The 21,618-nt window shown below is 42.7% G+C and overlaps 1 protein-coding gene across 2 annotated transcripts in view; it reads right to left on the reverse strand.

Moving 5' to 3' along the window:
* PRKCSH (PRKCSH beta subunit of glucosidase II) overlaps positions 1–21,618 on the reverse strand; it is a 34,667-nt gene that overhangs the window by 8,946 nt on the left and 4,103 nt on the right. The window contains exons 4-12 of one of the 2 annotated variants that reach the window (XM_077470357.1): positions 18,406–18,463; positions 17,960–18,077; positions 13,028–13,157; positions 12,855–12,939; positions 11,522–11,600; positions 9,757–9,843; positions 7,980–8,120; positions 905–980; positions 745–814 (exon numbers count right to left, since the gene is read on the reverse strand). In XM_077470357.1, coding sequence (XP_077326483.1) covers positions 745–814; positions 905–980; positions 7,980–8,120; positions 9,757–9,843; positions 11,522–11,600; positions 12,855–12,939; positions 13,028–13,157; positions 17,960–18,077; positions 18,406–18,463 — 844 coding nt within the window. The remainder of the gene's footprint in view (positions 1–744; positions 815–904; positions 981–7,979; positions 8,121–9,756; positions 9,844–11,521; positions 11,601–12,854; positions 12,940–13,027; positions 13,158–17,959; positions 18,078–18,405; positions 18,464–21,618) is intronic. The other variant, XM_077470358.1, reaches the window with a different exon arrangement.

Below are 21,618 nucleotides of genomic sequence, written 5' to 3' on the forward strand. Positions count from 1 at the left end.
GAGCTGGGTTACTGTAATATGATATTAAAAGGGGTAATAAGACACTCAGGAGCTGGGTTACTGTAATAAGATATTAAAGGGGTAATAAGACACTCAGGAGCTGGGTTACTGTAATAAGATATTAAAGGGGTAATAAGACACTCAGGAGCTGGGTTACTGTAATAAGATATTAAAGGGGTAATAAGACACTCAGGAGCTGGGTTACTGTAATAAGATATTAAAGGGGTAATAAGACACTCAGGAGCTGGGTTACTGTAATAAGATATTACAGGGGTAATAAGACACTCAGGAGCTGGGTTACTGTAATAAGATATTACAGGGGTAATAAGACACTCAGGAGCTGGGTTACTGTAATATGATATTAAAGGGGTAATAAGACACTCAGGAGCTGAGTGATAACTTTAAGGCCTCATGCACAAAGGAAGTTTTGGAAACTCGCCTAAAAGCCTATTTATTCTGGCCAAAGAAATGAACGTCCAAGCACTAAACGGGTCTAGTGATAACAAGCGTTTAGACGCGTTAACATACTTTTACAAGCGTTTTTTCTGCCAAAAACGCTGCTACTTCTGGACACGCCGGCAGAAGACTGCCACTAAACGCTGCTAAAAGCCTATGTGTGCATGGACACATAGACCAACATGGCAGGGAAGAAAAATAAATAAAGTCTGATGCCCCGAGAAACCTTTTAAAAAATAAAACCTCCAGTGTGCATGAGACATAATGGAGAGAAAAGCCAAAATTCACCTGATTGTATCTTCAATTTCCCTTAAAGATTTGGAAGCGCTTTCATACTCATTACGAACTGCTTCAGCAGCTGCGATAAAAAAAAGAAAAGAAAAAAGAATTAGTAATTTGGGGAGATAGAAATAGATTATACACTGGAATTATTCAAAGAGATGCTCACCATCTATTAATTGCTGGGTTGCGTCATCATATGGTGGCATCTCAGACTCCTCCCCCTGAGATTTACCAGGAGGACCCTGTAATGAAGACAAACGATTATTTCTACATTAGTGAATAAATATTTCAAAAAACTCCTAGCTCTGGCTCACAAGACTCTGAGGTGCCTGACAAAAATAAAAATACTTTGTTTTGCCACAAAAGGAGCGGTCATGCTTTATTTTAAAAGCCTATTGATGAAAATATTACGCATTATACACACATTTATATATATATATATAATTAAAGTGTGTGTATATACACATATGCAATATATATGTGTGTGTAATGCGTAATATTTTCATTATATTATATATATATATATATATATATATATATATACACATACACACACACACACACACACACACACACATACACACACACACATATATATACATATATACATACACACACACACACTGCATCCGGAAAGTATTCACAGCGCTTCACTTTTTCTACATTTTATGTTACAGCCTTATTCCAAAACGGATTAAATTATTTTCCTCAAAAATTCTACAAACAATACCCCGTAATGACATTGACAACGTGAAAGAAATTGTTAGTTTTTTTTTGTTGTTTTTCTTTATTTGTAATAAATTTGCAAAGATTTCAAACCAAAATCCCATCCCATGTACAGAAGTATTCACAGCCTTTGCTCCATACTTTGGTGAAGCACCTTTAGCACAAATGACAGCCTCAAGTCTTTTTGAGTATGATGTTACAAGCTTGGCACACCTATTTTTGGGCAGTTTCTCCCATTCTTCTTTGCAGGACCTCTCAAGAGCCATCAGATTGGATGAGGAGCGTGTCTGTGCCCAGCCATCTTCAAATCTCTCCAGAAATGTTCAAAATTGGGGTTCAAGTCTGGGCACTGGCTGGGCCACTCAAGAACATTCACAGTTGTCCCGTAGCCACTCATTTGTTATCTTGGCTGTGTGCTTATTGTTGCTGAAAGATGAACGTTTGCCCCAGTCTGAGCTCCAGAGCATTCTGGAGAAGGTTTTCATCATGTCATGTGCCTTTTTACTGAGGAGTGGCTTCCATCTGGCCACTCTACCATACAGGCCTGATTGGTGGAGTGCTGCAGAGATGTTGTTCTGGAAGTAGGGCTGAAACAACTAATCGGCAGCTAATCGATTACTATTTTCAAAATCGATCAGCCAGGAACATAATGGGGGTTAAAACTAAAAATAAACATAAAATAAGCCCTTTATAGTACAAAAAGCAAATAATCACTACTGTAAATATTACATTCGCTGTTTTACAGTAAAAAAAAATAACCCCTTACAGTAGTGATTTGCTTTTTTGTACTATAAAGGGCTAATTTAAATATTTTTTTTTTAACCAGATTATGTTACTAAACGTCTTAGCCTTTGTACACACAGTCAGACATTCTGACGGAAAATGTCCGATCAGACCATGTTGTCAGATAATCCGACAGTATGTGGGCTCCATCGAACTTTTTCCGTCGGAATGTCCGACCAACAAAGTTTGAGAGCTGGATATAAAAATTTTCCGACAACATGATCCGATCGGACTTTGATCGTTTGTAGAGAATTACGATCGGACAAAGTGCCACGCATGCTCAGATCAAATTACGAGACCAAAGCTATTGGCTACTAGGCTGAACGTAGTCCCATCGTAACAAACGAACGTCATCGCGTTCCGAATGATCAGATTTTCCGACAACTTTGTCCGACCGTGTGTATGCAACACAAGTTTTGGACAAAATCCATCAGAAAAAAATCTGACGGATTTTGTGGTCGGAATTTCTGACTGTGTGTACAGGGGCTTAGACCTGGTTCACATCTGTGTGTTTTTTGCAGAAACGCACTACAGTTCATTTTCATGGTTTCCTATGGGTCACGTTCATGTCGAGGCTTTTTTCAGCCACTGCATATTTGGAAAGGGTCAGGGCCTTTTTTTTTTTTTTTTTTTTTTTTAATGCAAAACCGTGATTTTTTGGGGTTCAATATACTTCAATGGAGAAGCAGCAGAAAAGCATGTAATGCGTTTTTGCAGCAATCTGTGTTTTTGCCCAATAAATTGGTCCAAAAAATGCAAAAACACAAATCGCAGCAAAAATTACGTGCGCAAAAATCAAAAACGCACAGCAAAAAGCACTGCAGAAACAGATCAAAAGCAAACTGCATAGGTGTGTACTGAGCCTTATGCTGGCCACACACACAGATCAGTTTTCAGACGAGAGTATTCAGACGAAACATCTTTGTACATTCGCTGAATGAAAGAATGTTTGAAATTTTCCACATACACTGCCTGAAAATTCCTTTGACCAAGAAGTTTTCCTTTTTTCAAATGTTACCGTCACTGTGGTTGAAAATGAATGCCGATTTGACGCCAACAACAATTAGAAAAATCGAACGAACATTCTTAAAATTAAATTTTTTTTTTGAAGGAAGACATTGTTTTTTAACCACTTAAGGACCAGGCCTCTCTTTTTCAGACTTGGTGTTTACACGTTTAAACTTTTTTTTGCTAGAAAATTACTTAGAACCCCCAAACATTATATACAGTTTTTTAGTCATTGCAATACTTTTTTTCACACTGTATTTGCGCAGCGGTCTTACAAGCGCACTTTAAAAAAAAAAAGTCACTTTTTTGAATATAACAAAAATAAGACAACAGTAAAATTAGCCGATTTTTTTTTTATATTGTGAAAGATAATGTTACTCCGAGTAAATTGATACCCAACATGTCATGCTTCAAAATTGCGCCCGCTCGTGGAATGGCATCAAACTTTTACCCTCAAAAATCTCTATAAGCGACATTTAAAAAATTCTACAGGTTGCATGTTTTGCATTACAGAGGAGGTCTAGGGCTAGAATTATTGTTCTCGCTCTACCGATCGCGGCGATACCTCACGTGTGGTTTGACTACCATTTTCATATGCAGGCGCTACTCACGTATGCGCTCACTTCTGCGCGCGAGCTCGCCGGGGCGTTTTAAAATGTATTTATTTTTGTTATTTATTTTACTTGATTTTATTTATTTTTACACTGTTAAAAAAAAAAAAAAATGGATCACTTTTATTCCTATTACAAGAAATGTAAACATCCCTTGTAATAGAAAAAAGCATGACAGGTCCCCTTAAATATGAGATCTGGGGGTCAAAAAGTCCTCAGATCTCATATTTGGACTAAAATGCAATAAAAAAAATAATAAAAAAAAGTAATTTGAAAATAAATAAATAAAATGTACCTTTAAGCCCTTGTACACAAGGTCGGACATTCCGACAACAAAATCCGTTGGATTTTGTCCGAAACTTGAGTTGCATACACACAGTCGGACAAATTAGTCGGACAATCCGATCGTTCATAACTTAATGACGTTATTTCGTTACAACGGGACTACGTTCAGGCTAGTAGCCAATAGCTTTGGTCTAGGAATTTGATCTGAGCATGCGTGGCACTTTATCTTATCGGAATTCTCTACACACAAAACGGACAAAGTTCGATCAGAACATGTTGTCGGAAAATTTTATAGCCCAGCTCTAAAACTTTGTCGGTCGGATGTTCCGACGGAAACAGTCCGATGGAGCCCAACGTGGTCCGATTGGACATTTTCCGTCGGAATGTCCGACTGTATGTACAAGGGCTAAGGGGTATGGGTGGAAGTGACGTTTTGAAGTCGCTTCCGCCCTCCTATGGTATAGAGACGAGTGGGGGCCATCTTATCCTCACTCGTCTCCATACCCAGCAGTGTACAGGACCCGATCGCCTCCGCCGCTACCGACGGCTCCGGTAAGCGGCGGAGGGCGTGGGAGAGAGGTGGCACATCTCCCACCACCGACAATGGTGATTTTGCGGTGAACCCGCCACGGAGACCACCATTATCGTACACAGGACTGCCTCCTTTAAAGAGGGATATCTCGGTTGTGGCAGCAGCTGCTGCCGTTACCAAGATACCCCTCTTCAAAGTACCGACGTATATCTACATAAGGGGGTCCTTAAGTGGTTAAATAAAAAAATTTGATCTGAGTCTGATGACATTTACCAGATTCACCCTTTACTAGTATATACAGTATATCTCTCCTCTAACAGTATATACAGTATACGATTATTCTCAGAGTGGATTCAAGATTTTGTTCCCTAACCATATACCGTATTTATCGGCGTATAACACGCACTTTTTTCCCCTTAAAAGCAGGGGGAAATCGTGGGTGCTTGTTATACGCCGATCCCCCAAAATTCTGAGCCTCTGGGCGGCTTTCAGCCGCCTTTGGCTCTTCAAGGCGACTTTTGGCCACCTTCGGCCATTATCGGCAGCTTTCGGCCATCTTCGGCCGATATCGGCAGTTTTCAGCCGCCTTCGGCTCTTCTTGGCGGCCGAAAGCTGCCGAGAATGGCCGAAAGCTGGTGAGAAGAGCCGAAGGTCCGCCGAGAACTACCGCACGCCGCCGAGATACACATCTGGCTCTGTATCTCGGTGGCTGCATTTAAAAAAAATAAAAAAACAAATAGCAAAATAAAATAAAATAGACAAGGCTGCAATGGTGGCAAGGCTGCAATGGCGGACAAGGCTGCAATGGCGGACAAGGCTGCAATGGCGGACAAGGCTGCAATGGCGGACAAGGCTGCAATGGCGGACAAGGCTGCAATGGCGGACAAGGCTGCAATGGCGGACAAGGCTGCAATGGCGGACAAGGCTGCAATGGCGGACAAGGCTGCAATGGCGGACAAGGCTGCAATGGCGGACAAGGCTGCAATGGCGGACAAGGCTGCAATGGCGGACAAGGCTGCAATGGCGGACAAGGCTACAAGGCTGCAATGGCGGACAAGGCTGCAATGGCGGACAAGGCTACAAGGCTGCAATGGTGGACAAGGCTGCAATGGTGGACAAGGCTGCAATGGTGGACAAGGCTGCAATGGTGGACAAGGCTGCAATGGTGGACAAGGCTGCAATGGTGGACAAGGCTGCAATGGTGGACAAGGCTGCAATGGTGGACAAGGCTGCAATGGTGGACAAGGCGGCAGATGACACTGATGGGCAAATAAATGTAAGTTTTTTTTTTTTCCCCTTAAACTTCCTTCCTAAAAGTTTTTTTCCTTAAAATCCCCTCCTAAACTTGGGGTGCGTGTTATACGCCGATAAATACGGTACTTGGTTTTTTATATTTACCTCTGCATAGAGATATTTATGAAAAAAATTGCTTTTAAAACTTTACATATTAACTAAATTATACACCACAATTTTTTTTTTAAGGTTATTAAACGATTAATCGAAACAATAATCGCCAACTAATCGATTACGAAAATAGTTAGTTGCAGCTTTATCTGGAAGGTTCTCCTCTCTCCACAAAGAAATGCTGGAGCTCTGTCATCGGGATCTTGGTCACCTCCCCGACTAAGGCCATTCTCCCCCGATCGCTCAGTTTGGCCGGGCAGCCCGCTCTAGGAAGTGTCCTGGTGGTTCCAAACTTCTTCCAATTACAGATGGAGGCCACTGTGCTCATTGAGACCTTCAATGCTGAAGAAATGTTTCTGTACCTCGATACAGACAATGCCTTGGACTTCATGGCTTGGTTTGTGCTCAGGCATGCACGGTTACCTGTGGGACCTCATATATAGACAGACGTGTGCCTTTCCAAATCATGTCTAATCAGTGGAAACAGGATGCACCCGAGCTCAATTGTGAATGTCATGGAAAAGGCTGCAAATACTTATGTACATGTGATTTTTTTAATTTTTTATAAATTTGCAAAGATTTAAAAAACAACTTTGATGTCATTATGGGGTATTATTTGTAGAGCTTTGATGAGATATCAGGGGTCTAAAACAGACCCCTGACATCTCCCCTTTGAGACAGGGAAAGGGACTAAGGACACAAATTCCCCAATACCTTTCTCTGCAGCCTCAGCTGCACTGAAGATGAATGGACTGAAGACAGAGGCTCCTGTTCATTCACAAACTGAAGCATGGTTAACACAGTTTACGATGCTCAGTAATGAACAGTCAGTGATCACTGACTCTGCATCCAGGAGGGGGGGGGGGTGATCTCCCTTCCTGGGCTGAGGGAAGTGACATGAGCCCAGGCGCCGAAGGAGGCAGACTACAAGGGACCCCCTTGCAACAGGCATTTAGAGGAGAGTAAAAAAAAAAAAAATTTCTCCAAAATTTTTTTAAGCACAGTAATATTTTTTATTTTTTTTTTGGGGGGTTGAACTCCACTTTAAAGTGGTTAAGCTAGCCATACAAGGATCAAAATTGGGCCCGTTTAGCAAGGGCCAAATTTCTATCAATCCAGGCTGATTGGATCGACTTTTAGAACAACCAGCCTGTCAGTTTTTTTTATATATGCTATAGCCACTGTTGAAATTTGAAACCAAAAAGCACTCCAGCCACATTGGTACAAGCTACCTTGGTCAAAAAGATTAAAGCCAAAGTCAAGGTTTCCGGTTACTTTAAATCATGGTTCTCAAACTGGTGGCCCCCCAGCTGTTACAGAACTACAATATCTATGAGGCATTGCAAGGCTGAAGGTTACAAGCATGATGGGATTTGTAGTTCCGCAACAGCCGCCAGTTTGAGAACCCTGCAGTTTAAATAGTTCTTGTGGGTTAAATTTATCCAAACTATTAACGAGCTATTCATCTGTTGCGACTGTTGTATCACGTATGGCAGCCCTGTGTTCCTGTCCACTGTTGGGACAAAATTGAGTCAGGCTGAGTGCTTCTCAATCACAGGAAGTGTCGTATTTAACTATGAACATAAGGCTTCCTCTTACTGGCCAAGGTGGAGTGGATAAATGGTGCCACGATATTCACTTCAGCCAATCAGGGAAAAACTTTGTATTTTCATTGATTAAAAAATAAATAAATAAAAACACTTCCTATGAATGGCTGCAAAGCACTCAGCCTGACTCACTTTTGCTCCAGTAGCCGGTACTGCTGCCGAATACAATGCTGCATACAGTATGATACAGCAGAACAACATAATCATGTGAATAGTTCATTATGGGCCACCTTGGCCCAAACTATTTAAAGTGACAGGAAACCTGGACTACAGCTATAAGCTTACCCTATGGTCTTCATCCAAATCATCGTCGTCATCCTCATCATCTCCTCCCTCCTCTCCATCATCATCCCCATCGTCGTCATGGGGAATTTCTGGATGAGAGTCTGTTCCCTCTTCCACAGGAGGCGGTGAAGGGGCTTCACTCTGTAACAAAGATGTCTAAAAGATTAGATGTGAAGTGTGCTTTAACGCTTGTTTCACACCTATGTGTGTGGCTGCGGGTATCGCATCCGTTCCTGCACCCGCAACCAAATCGCGCTGCTCTTAAGAGATGTGCGGGGCTGCCATTTATCTGAATGCCACCCCCACGGATCTCGGCCCACAGCACATTTGTGAGAGCGGTAACTGCAGGGAAATCGTACAGTCAAAAAAGACCATGTGATTTCCCTGCGGCCACGTTTTTGAAAAGGTACATGCACTTTTTTTTACAGAAATGCAGGCACAGCAGTTCATTCATTTGAATGGGCTGCAGTGCCCATGCAAACGTGCCCTGCAAAAAATGTGCGAGCCTAGACTTGATGAGCAGACAGGAAATAAAATATATTTCTCAAGTAGTTAAACCACATTTTTCTGGACACCCATCTATCCGTCTCCCCTATGTCAGGAGGCATTTCTGGATGTGTGCATTCTCGCTTCTACAAGAGATGGTGAAAGGGCTTTACTCAAACAAAAAAGGGGCATAGCTGAGACACAGACCGCAATTAAAACCAAGAGGTTCGAACACTTTTACACAACTTAGGTTTTGCCTAAAGTCGGGCTTTCAAGGAACTTGTACTGAAAGAAATGTTGGCTGCCATTTCTGATCTCTCCCTCTGAAAACATTACCTGGCTGTCATGCTAAGCCAATGTGTTCAACGCAATGGGGGGGGGGAGATTTACTAAAACTGGAGCACTCAGAATCTGGTGCGGCTGTGCATAGTAACCAGTTTCTAACTAGCTTGTTCAATTAAGCTTTGAAAATAAAAACTGGAGGTCGATTGGTTGCTATGCGGAACTGCACCAGATGTTGCACTCTCCAGTTTTAGTAAATCCTCCCATTTGAGTCACTGGCCCTGAACAAGCACCTTGTGAACACAGGTTGACATCAGAGGCTGGACATGGGACCTGTAATTGACAAAGGCTTTTTTGAAAGAGTTCATCAAGGCCAGCCAATCAGGCTTTGGCTGAAAAGTAAACCTTCCCATCAACAAAGACTCATTGACCAATGTCTCCGCAATGATCATGTGCCAAGTTGCCTGAGGGGAGCCTGGATTTTTTTTGTTTTTTTGTGTGTCAAGACAGGTTATTATTTTATTTTTATTTATTTTTTTAGACATTGGGGTCGATTTAAAAAGCAGTGGTATGGCTGAAACACGACCATACTGCAGATTTTGTACGTTTTCCCACTTAAATTATACACCCTTCATTTCTTTGTATCATAGGTGTATTTGAAATGATAGAGAGAATATCAACCACAAATCCAGAAAAAAAAAAAACACACAATACAAATGTTATAAATTGAGTTGCAGTTCAGTGAGTAAAATAAATATTCGGTCCCCGAGCAAAACATGACTTAGTACTTGGTGGAGAAACCCTTGTTGGCAAGCACAGAGGTAAGACGTTTCTTGAGCCCCCTTTGTATTGCATGTTCCATAAAGGATTAGGGAATGCTGCTCAAATTAATCAATCTTTTCTATAAGCACTAGCCAATCAAAGAGAAGCATTCATCATTTTATCTCCCCTCTTATTTCAGAAGCCCTTGCAGGCACATTTCATCAATCTTCATATTACACCCACTTACCTTAGATTTGTATTTTTCCTTAATCTGGGGCCAGACAGAATCTTGGAAAGTGGAGACATCCACCGACTGTGAGCCTGAAAGGAGATCCTGAGAACGAGACAACCAAGAGGCAGAATGAACTCCTCTTACTAACGGAAATCAGATTGGTTGCTAAAGGTTACTGCACATAAATTTGTGTTGATGGCAGGCAGAAAAAAAAGACAATTTTACAGGAACTGTTCAAAAACCAGATATACAGTTTACAAATGCTTACTATATTGTTGACTCTTTCCACAGATTTGTTCATAGTACATGCTGCATAGTTTGTCCCCACCATGCACTCAATGCATGGCAGGTGCATGTCCATTGAGCCACAATTAGGGTCATTTGTGAACTTAAAGGATAAGTTCAGTTTAACAAAAGATAATAAATAAATAATGAAATGTACTTTTTTTGCAGGAAAAAAACAAAACAAAAATGTGCAGCTAGTTTTTGTTTCTGGAGCCTCTAAAGCAGAGATATGCAATTAGCGGAACTCCAGCGGTTGCAAAACTACAAGTCCCATCATGCCTCTGGGCGTCATGCTTGTGGCTGTCAGTCTTGCTATGCCTCATAGGACTTATAGTTCTGTAACAGCGGGAGGTCCGCTAATTGCATATCCCTGCTCTGAAGCATTGCACCCACGATCAGTAGATCGTCGGTGACACACAGGTCTCCTGCAGATCTATCAGTGTATATGTGTGCCCGTACACCCCTTGTTTACAGAACACTGAATGAGTGACGTAGCCCCACTTGGCCAAGTTTTTTTTATTGTGATAGCTAGCGGGGGGGGGGTGTTTGGGAGGGCAGAGAAAATCCCTGCTATCTGTCTGATTGGGAACCGGTCCATTCAGAACATGTTACACCCTGAATATGGGTGCAACATGTTACAAAAAGGTGAACTTGTCCTGTTTAATTTGTCAAACTCACAGACGTAAATGGTGCATTGTTCTTGTGGCCACATGACACCTGCTCTTAAGATTTCAGAGTTCCTACACAGTACTTTCTCTAAAACTTGAGGCAGACAAATACATACATGGCAGTACATTACAGAAAGATGTGTGTGAGCATGTGTGTGTATTTTTTACCCCAACATGGTTGGTATGATGTAAACATTCTCTATATGCACCAGTACCATAAAAAGGCACAGAGCAGATGCAACAGTACAATGCAGAACCTGGTACCTGCACATACCGTAATGCGACTTTGACAATGCTTTGGGTGCACTGTATCCAACACTACTAGAACATGCCAGTTTCAATATTTCCTGCAAATGTCGTGAACAAATCCGCACCCTACCACATGTTCCTATTATCCTTCACTATGATGGGCAGCCTTACTTGCCAATAGAAAATTTACAGAAGGTGAGCCAGCTCTCTACAATACCAGAAAAGGTCAGCTGGCATGTTACACTAGCCCATGATTTAAGGTACACCAGATAGAGAGCCAAGTAGAAGGTGAGCATAAACACTGCTAGGTGCCTTCACTGTAGCATATTCTCCTCCTTTATAATATGGTCAGGTTTACTTGAAATTAAATATAAAAAGCTATTTGTATAACCATCCACAGGTATAGCAGCACATGTTTGTTTGCAGGCCTGAGGATTTCAAAGTCACAGAGGCAGAGCTCCAGCATCTCGTGGAGGAAGAAACAAACAAAAAAAAACAAAACAAAAAAAAACAAAAAAAAACAAAAAAAAAAAAACAGAATGGTGATAGAAAAAAAAAAAAAAATAAGCTATTCATACCTGGGCCTCCTGGTCAGACAGGGAACCGTCTCCATCTGAATCAAGCTCTGAGTGAGACAGCAGCTCTTGTGCAGACAGTCTAGTGAGACAGATATAATACATTACACCTGGACAGATTAACCTAGGCATTTCTTAAAGTGATTGCAAGGGTTTTTTTTTTTTTTTTTTTTTTTTTACTTTTAAATAACAGCCATGTTATGGTTCTGCATAGAGCAGCCCCGAGCTTCCATTTCTCTGGGTCTCCCCCCCCTGCCGAGTGCACCCAGAGCAAGCTGCTTGCTCTGGTGGCACTCGTGTGCTTGATCCTGAGCCCCGCTTCATGTGTCCATTGACACACAGAGCATGGCTCGGCCCAGATCCTGCTCTCTCCTCATTGGCTGTGATTGACATTTTTTTTTATTTTTTTTTTTTTAAATAAGGGAGCCTTTAGTGTCCTTTTAAAGGTATAAAAACTTTCTGCTTTTAGAACCACTTTAATAACCATACACCGTAGAATGAAAGCAAATTTTACTTACATATATAACATTTGTGACGGACCTTGTACTCAAGAGGAGTATGTCCGCACTATAATCTTCCCTTGCCCGGTACCAGCACAATCCAAGATCCCTTATCCCACCCAGGAACTAACCGCAACTCAGTGTAGGGTGGTAAGAAAACATAAGAATGTTTATTGAAACACAGGCACAAAGATATATACACTAAGGGGAAAATCCCCCTTTCTATGCATGACTGAGGGCGGGCTAAACTGCATATCCACTAACAAGGGACACGGGTACATGCAAACTTTTCAACCACAATCTCATCAGCAGGGAGGGCTGTTGGAGAAATTAACACCCCCCCAGTCTACATGCTAGAAACACAACGCAAACAGTAAAGAAGAGACAGGCGTGGTAACAATGGTGGCCGATAATAGTTCCATAAGCCGGCTGGTAGAAGTGTGACTGCTCAGTAACTTGGGACAGCAGTCACCCTTTAAATCTGGGTAACAATGTGCTGTATTGGTCAGTGACAGTCATTTGCAATGTCATTGTCACAGGGAATGTCCGGGGCACATCAGGCAAATATACCCAGAAATATAGTCCTGTACAAGCACATAATATAGATAACACGGCTGGGTCAGGGAACAGGTAATCCAGGGAAACAAGGAGAGACTAAATGGGACTGATACTGTCACAACGTTACTCTCCCAAAACAGCACTCAAACAATAGATGGAGAACCCTTCTATTGTACCTGTTCCAATACAGCATGAATGGAGCATTCATGGACTAGGAAGATTTCCATAAGAATAGCAACACCCCTTTTCATGTAAACACCAGAAAAGTCTACACTCACGTCCCATCGGAGTCCTCATCCAGCTCAGTAAAGGCTTCCAGCGATTTCTTCTTTTCAAAGGCAGCTTTTTCTGCTTCTCTCCTCTCTAAGACACACACATACATGTCAATTTATGCAGATAAACGCACATGTAAACCAATACTAAGTTTACAGAGTGATTGTAGCGGCCTCACCTTCCCATTCCTTTTTGTGTGCATCCTTTGCTTCCTTCTCTGGTTGCTCTACCTCCTCTTTTTTCGCAAGCAGAGAGTCAACCTCCGACTGTGCGCTCTGACGCTTCTCCACCATTTCTTGCAGCCTCATCTGCCATAGAAACATTTGTCAACATACTGTACTGTTCTCTTAGACATGTTCTACTTTATCACCCATGCTTCACAGATGTCTGTTCACTACTACCCGCTCTATACTGCAAAACGGAGGTCTATTTTCCAGGTTCATTCTATTCAAAACAATCAATTAATAAAAATTGTTGCCCAATTTACTACACCACTCACTAACAATGGAGGGAAATGTTTACAGCTCTGTATATTAAAGGATGTTGTTATTCTCTTATAAATGTAGCAAGGTCCCAGGCCTCCTTCAGTCTAATGAGAACCGCCAGAGATAGCAGACATCCTTCTGTATGTAGTGGGTTGTGAGGCATGGTGGATACAAGGTAGCTAAAGTTATTGGGTGCTAGACACTTCTTGAATGCAAAAGAGATTTTTATTTCTCCTAAGAGAACTTTTGGGAGAGAGGGTTAGGGCCAGGACACCCTTAGGTAGTTGCAAGATTAATTGGCAGACTGAGACTTCAATAGGAGGACAGCCATGCAGGGAAAGGCATCCAGCAAGATGCCACATCTACATGTGCAGGAACATTGTCTCCTATGGTAACAGTCCTTAACAGTTCCTAACACAAAGTGTAACAGTTCTTTCACCTTCACTACAATTACTTTTTTTTTTTAGTTCTGCAACCGCCTGAGCTCCCGGTCTCACACTAGGCCCTCCGAATCACCTACACTGAATTCCTTGCGCTCCTCCAATCTTCGCGGTGGTATCTTCATCAAGCATCATCCCAGCTTCTCTGCTGGGTCAAAGCTTGGCACTCAGGATACCACTCAAGCTTCACCCCGCTGGCCTGCTCAGTCCCAGGCTTGACACACAAGGCTGCTCTGCAAGCGTCACCTCCTCTGGCTGGGTCCCTGGCTTGATACCCACTGAAGTTTTCTGACCCTTTACAGTCCCCGGTTGGTGAGAGTACTGCTCTGGTACTTGCTTTAGCTACTCACTGTGGTCCCTGGTAATAAGGTGGTTGGTCCCTTAGTGGTGACACCTTCCCTTCTACCTCCGACCACGACTGGTTCTCTGACCAGCAGAACTGGCACTTTTGGTTGGACAGCAAGTCACAATCCCAGCCCTATACTGCTCTCTTGCTTCTGGATAGGCCCTTCCGACAGCCTACCAGCCAGATGTGCCAAATTTCTGGCCTAGCAGCCTGGGCAATGCAACACGCCGCCACCTAGACAGCCGTCCAGGTGGCACAGAACACAGATCACCTGACTCCACCCAAATATATAGGTTTTCCCAGCAGGCTAAGGTATTTAAGAAAACCCCTGCCCATTGGCTGAGATACCCATATATACACCCATAACCTGACCTTGCAATGAACTTCTCATATCTAATGCAACCAGTTACCCAGCCACCTAGGGGGCAAAAGAGAGAAGTGCAACAATTACAGACTTAAGAGTGAAATCAATTGATCCTCAACAATTAGCCAAGGCAGCTATACCTTGCAGGTAAATTTAGGAGCAACCCTGCCTAAACACCAGGGTGCTACATAAATTAGTTACTACATTAAACTGGTGCTTGTTAGACGATGGAGCATGAACATTTATGTAAGTTTGATCCACATTCATTACCTACAATGTGCCTAGAACCTACAGATGCCCAGTTTCCACATGAATCACAGCAAGCACGCACCCACAATGCACTGCCGCCAATAGTTTCTGCTCTTTTAATCTGTCCAATTATAGACATACATATTAAAAAAACACATCTTAAAAAGGTCCAGTCAAATCCTAACATCAGTTAAACCTGGTCCCACTCTAATTCTAAGCCCATTCAAACTATCCTGCAAAGGAAAGATGTCTAGTTACCTACGCTGAGGGCGCTCATGTCACATCATCTTTCCAGCAATCTGCTTCAGTGAAAAGGAGAGATCGCCGACAATGGCTGCAGAGGCAGTGACATCACTCATAAGCTTATTAGGCATCCATTGTCGACTGTCCGTTCCTGGCGCTGGAAGCCAAACATGTTTCTGGACTGGAGTAGCCTAAGCATAGGCAAGTATAGCCCTTTCATGACTAAAGCCTATTTTTGGCATTTGGTGTTTACAAGTTAAAATCCATATTTTTTGCTAGAAAATTACTTGGAACCCCCAAACATTATATATATTTTTTTAGCAGAGACTCTAGAGAATAAAACGGCGATTGTTGCAATATTTTATGTCACACGGTATTTGCGCAGCGGTGTTTTAAACGCAACTTTTTGGGAAAAGGGACACTTTCATGAATTAAAAAAAAAAAAAAAAAAAAACAGTAAAATTAGCCCAATTTTTTTGCATAATGTGAAAGATAATGTTACGCCGAGTAAATAGATACCAAACATGTCACACTTTATAATTGCACGCACTTGTGGATTGACGACAAAGTACGGTACCTAAAAATCTCAATAGGCGACGCTTTAATTTTTTTTTTTACGGTTACCAGGTTAGCGTTGCAGAGGAGGTCTAGTGCTAGAATTATTGCTCTCGCTCTGACGATCGTGGCGATACTTCACATGTGTGATTTGAAGACCGTTAACATACGCGCGCGCGACTTCCGTATGCGTTTTCGCGCGGTTTTTCTTTTATTTATTTTAAAATGACTAAATTGTTTTTAAAAAAAAAATAAAAAATTTGATCACTTTTATTGCTGTCACAAGGAAAGTAAACATCCCTTGTGACAGTAATAGGTGGTGATAGGTACTCTTTATGGAGGGATCGGGGGTCTAAAAGACCTCCCACCCCTCCTTTACACTTCAATGTATTCAGATCGCCGAAAATGGCAATTCTGAATACCGTATACATTTTTAAAACCGGCGCCATTGGCAGCCGAGTAAACGGGAAGTGACGTCATGACGTCGCTTCATTGTTTACTATGAGGAGACTGGAACGAAGCCGATTACGGCTTCGTTCCAGTTCCTCCCCAGCAGCCGGAGGCAGCGGACATGGAATCGGTGCTCCCGATCGAGCGGGAGCACTGGTAACAGCGGCGGGAGTCCCCTCTCGCTCCTCCGGCATAACAGTTGAGCGGCTTTTAGCCGCATCGGTTGTTATGGCTGGATAGCCAATCGCCCGCTGAAAAAAACGGTACCGGGATGGTGCCTGCAGGTGCGGGCATCATCCCGGTATACCCCCCGGAAGCCGAGTACGCACATCTGTGTATGCTCAGCGGGAAGGGGTTAAATATCTTTCCTTTACAGCAGGGAGACCACACGTGGCCCACGACCTCCTGTTCTGGGGTGGCGGGTCGATTCGACAACTAAGAGCATCAGTGTTGTGGATGAAGCCTACGGTAGAGGAAGCAGAGCGCCATAAGCCAATGCTTCTTCTATAGCGCAGGCTTCTGTCCCAGGCAGAACGATACCAAATGCACTCCACCTCCTGGGACAGCAATACTTCTACAGCTGGCACTCGGCAATGCCTGCAGAAAGGGCGATTCCTGGGGATCAGAAAGTGAAAGGATGAATAATTTAACCGCTTGCTGACCAGCACGCGATGTACGGCGGCACAATGGCATGGCTGCGCAAATGGGCGTACCTATATGTCCCATAAAAATCGCGGGCTAGTGGGTGTGCCCACTGCATGAGCATCCCTGTGGGTCCCATGGACTCAATGTCAGCCGGTGGTCCACGATCGTAACACAGAGGCAGAACGGGGAGATGCCTATGTAAACAAGGCATTTCCCTGTTCTGCCTAGCAACGTGACAGGAAACTACTGCTCCCAGTGATTGAGAGCAGTGATCTCTGTCATGTTCTAGTGACCCCCCCCCCCCCCCTACAGTTAGAACACACTGGCCCACGACCTTTGAATCTGTCTTGTAATGCTTGCCTCCCTGCTTTCTGGATAGTCGAGCACAAGCTTTTCAAATGTGACATACAACGCAAAGTTTATGTATATATGCTGTTTTGAATTTTAAGGGCCGGTTCACACTGCGGGCGATGCGAGGCGACACGACTTGCCTCGCCGCAATCTGACAAGTCGCCCCCGTTCTGTACAATGGAACCGTTCTGAGAGGAGCGACTCGAGACGCTCCGACTCAGAAAAAAGGTTCCTGTACTACTTCTGGGCGACCTCGGGGCGACTTGCATTGACTTCTATACAGAAGTCATTTGCAAATCGCCGCTGAGGTCGCGGCGAGGCAAGTCGGTGTCGCCTCGCATCGCCCGCAGTGTGAACCGGCCCTTACTCTGATACATCTAATTTCAGATAGTGATATTTATTACTGTTCTCGCTACGTCTCTGAACCTTTTCTGTGTCCTGAGGAAGCCTTTACGGCGAAACACGTAGAAGCGACGCACAAGGGCTCAATGTACAAATTATATAATTTCTTATGGTTTTTATATTGTTTTGAACACTTATGATATTGCATTTTTCAATAAAATAAATATGTTTTTCTACTTTCCTATTTGCTTCCTTGCCTTAAAAGTCTGACCTGTTGATATCTATTTGGTATTGTCTGTTTTCCCTTGATACATTATGGATGTGACATTGTGGGTGCTCCCTCCTTCCTATTTATCATGTTTTTATAGAGCTGCCTTTGTTCACAGGAGTTGGAACAGAAACGAGCCTTCCTCAAAATAGTACAAGTATGGAAGCGCAAATGTCTTCCTATGTTGTGACATCAACAGTATCCTTCACTGGAAACGCCCAACTCAATTTGGGGGATGTACACACACACACACACACACACACACACACACGGCGATACAGTGTATGGTTCAGCGACATAATCTTTAGAAAATTGTGTTTACAAGCCCACGTTTCTGTGGGAGAGGGGTCCTTTTCCAAAGCTGGACATTACCTGTTTCTCTTCACGTCCCTTTCGGGAATCTTCAATATACTTCTGTTTCAGCAGCATTCCCTCCCGAGCCATTTCAGCTTTCTTCTCCAGCTCTTCTCGCTCCTTTCGACCCATCTCCCTGAGAAACATAGCAGTAAAGGAAGAGATGTTACGAGGCCCAGTGCACATTGGCTAATGATCTTGTGAAAACAAGTGTGTAGATGCAATTACAGAAGTTGTCAACAAGATTCAAGAAGCATTGCTGACCAGCTTTAATAAAGCTGCTTCAAGTTTGATAAATAAGGTCTTGTCCCATGGCGGCAAAGTGTCTGAAGGAGAAACTCATCTAGTTTCTAAAGGGAATGGGGAAAAAAATTCCCATTTTCTCCAGAAACCCCCCAGAATATCTTTTATAAATCCGACTTTCACCGATTCATTGATCGTCTTGGCAGCAGAGATGTTCTCACCTGCAGGTGTTCTGACAGTTTGCTCCGCTGTTATACTCATCAGTAGTGTCGCAGCAATCTGCATCATAAGAAAATAATGTAAGCTCTACAGTGCAAAATTGTTAAACAAAATTCAGTTTTTATCTTTTGGGCCAAGCTGGCACAAACAATTTCCATAACTATTTTATTCTGGTGTGGCATGTCATAGTGTAGTAGCATGAATTAAATACAGAATGCAGCACTGTGCTCCAACAGAATCATGAGGGGCTTCCTATCTGCTACTACAACAAAAGAGTCGGACTGAGTGCTTCTCAGCTATTCAGAGGAAACGTATATTTATGACTTAGTTATACAAGTAAAGCCGCGCCTATGGAATAGGTCTTGATCAGCAGGAGTATGTATAGGTATTAGTTTATACTTGTGACCTTGTGTTCTATATAATTTTTTATTGGTTACAATTCTTCTATCTAATTTTTATCTTATTAAAAGATTAAGTATAAGCTTTCTTTATTTTATGAGGTTGCTGCCACCCTAATATGCGAAGGCTGCACTAAACAACCTGCATTAATGGAATGATTCTTGATTAAAGGTTATTGGCGCTACCTCCACCCAGTTAATTTCAGTAACACTCTTTGCTTACTCAAACCTTTTATGTCTATCTATCACCTTAACGTGTCCCCAGGGACTATGTGAATTAAACCCGTGTTCCGTATTTTATCTCAACAACACCCCATTTATCCAACACCTAAAACTCAAGGCAAAAACTGATTGCACCCCACTTTGTATCACCTAAGTGAAATAGTGCCACTATAGTTTCATTAATATTTAAGAATCTCAAATCAAAAAGATATAAATACAAAAAATAAAAATAAAATAAAATAAAAAGTGATTGGTAGAGGCCTCTGCCGTGAAAAAACCTAACCTCAAACAAAAAGCCAAAAAATACAGAAAAACACAGAAAAAAAGGGGAAGAAAAGAACCCCCAGCAGTTTTAGTGTTTACCAGTGCCAAACCTCTTCCTAATTGGGGAAGAAAACTATCATACATTCTTTGTGCTAGTTATTAAATATTAAATACACCAGATCTCCTTATATTAATAAGTGTAAAAGGAGGAAGCACAAGATTTCCTCATGCAATAATATCCAAAAAAAATTATACAGTAAACAAAAAATCAAAAAAGACAAAATATGTGAAAAGTCCAATTACATCCAGTGGTCTATACACCAATCCACGAACATGTGAGAGTGTGAAAGGGTCAAGTGAGCCCAATATATGTCAAAAATAAGCAGTATAAATATCATCAAAATATTTCAGTCCACATTGAGTCTTCTATAACCGTATCAATGCAATTAAGCCTCTTCAGAATACAGGAAAGGTGACTTTCGTGAGATTGCCTGCGCTTTATTAGTGACTTTCGTGCTCGTTCCCCCTCAAGGATCCCCACTCACCAGATCCATTCACCCCCTAGGGGGTTATACGCCTGTAATCTGTATCCTGTTTGTCCGAAGATTCCACCATCCAGTTATATCTCCAATAGGTTCTTCTCAAGGTCTTTTAAAGAGATGCAGGTAAGTCCTTATATCCAATAGTGATTTCCTTCAGCCCAAGTATTCAACTCGCCGGTCCGCCGTAGAGACAATTCCCCTGAACGCGCGGCGTGCGTTCCAGGCTGCGTTCCAGCGGATCCAGGCGCACCGGAAGTGACGTGTGTGCGTAATGACGCTGTACGCGTTTCGTCAGAGACGTCCTCAGCAGCGTCATGACCACTGAGTCAGGATTTGCTCAGATCTCTGGACAGACACCCAGCTAAGCCTCTCAGCGAGCTGCCAAGAGCCTGAGCTGGCCTCTCCCGCCCCCTCCACAGCCCAGCAGTGCAGTGAATGGGGGGGGGGGGTGTCAGAGCAGAGAGCTGTCACTGACAGTCACCAGCGCTCTGCTCGGGCAGCTGTGAGAACTGAGCGATCAGCGGTGTTCAATCGCTTGCTTCTCAGGGGAGACAGATGCAGCATCGGTCCACCTAGGTAAGTATGAATCAAAAAAACATCCATACTTTTCATTTAAGCTTTGACAATGAAACCTGGAATCGGATTAGTTTCTTTGCAGACCTGCACCAGATATTCCCCTCTCCGGTTTTAGTAAATTAACCACAAAAGTTTCCTCTGAATGGCTGAGAAGCACTCAGCCTGGCTCTATTTTGTTGCAGTAGCAAACAGGAAGTGGCTCATGATGCTGCCGGAGTACATCATTGAAGACTGTATACTGTACAGTATAACTACGTTTAGGATAGCTTGGCCCAAACCAACTTTTAGTTTAAGTGAAAGAAAACAAGAACTTCAGCATCAACCCTCTCACTGTGTGTCAGCTACGATAGTGCTACACTAATCAAGTGGCTATCAAACGCCCTGTACAGTTTGGGCAGAATTACATGCATGAGCTGAATGGTACTGCAAGCTCAGTACGGAAACTGTAGGAGGAAATCAAAATTTTTACAATACCACAGAAGAGGGGAAATCTTCTAATGGGGATACCTGTTACAATGACCGCTATCAATGGTAGATTTCCCATTATTTCAGGAAGACTTTTGTGACAGACCCAACCAGGACAGGGGCTGTTGGGTGGGGGTGGATGATGACTGCAGGGTGGTCTCTTGCCTACTGACTATGGGCCCTGGTGTTTGAGAGAGCGGATCATTCTCCAATGATAGACAACCACGTGATAAACAATGAGAGAGAGGCTTGGATTAATTCTCTGAATAAGGACATTAAAGCTTCCCTTCTGGAGTGGATGGAAAGGTGTAATATTAAGCTTGTACAGGTTAATGGTCAGAGGATATATGGTGGCCCTCCTGCAGACTGGGTTGGAGAAACCCGTCCACAGAACAGAAACAGAAATGATTTATCAACAATATCCCTAAAGAGATCTATGAAGGTAAATGAATGCCACTTTATCAGACTGCTGGAACATTGTCTTCTAATGACTTGTCTAGTGGACACATTACACAAAGTGTGTGTTTCAGGTGTTAATTGAGTCACCTATTGTTTCTGTCTGATTATCTCTTGGAGATGCAATTAATATTGTGAGTACTGTACCTTGTTATCGAACCATTGTGGGATGCTTATGATAATGTTTAACGTACTTTGTAACCAGGGTGGTGGGGTGGGTGCTGAACAGTCTGGGCACCTAGGTTTGTTTAAGTGACTAGTAGGTTGATTAGTTCATGTTAATTAAACTGAT

The sequence above is a fragment of the Lithobates pipiens genome, unplaced genomic scaffold, assembly GCF_037356315.1.
Source record: "Lithobates pipiens isolate NorthernLeopardFrog02 unplaced genomic scaffold, aLitPip1_a1.2 Scaffold_8, whole genome shotgun sequence".
Classification (NCBI taxonomy): Eukaryota; Metazoa; Chordata; class Amphibia; order Anura; family Ranidae; genus Lithobates; species Lithobates pipiens.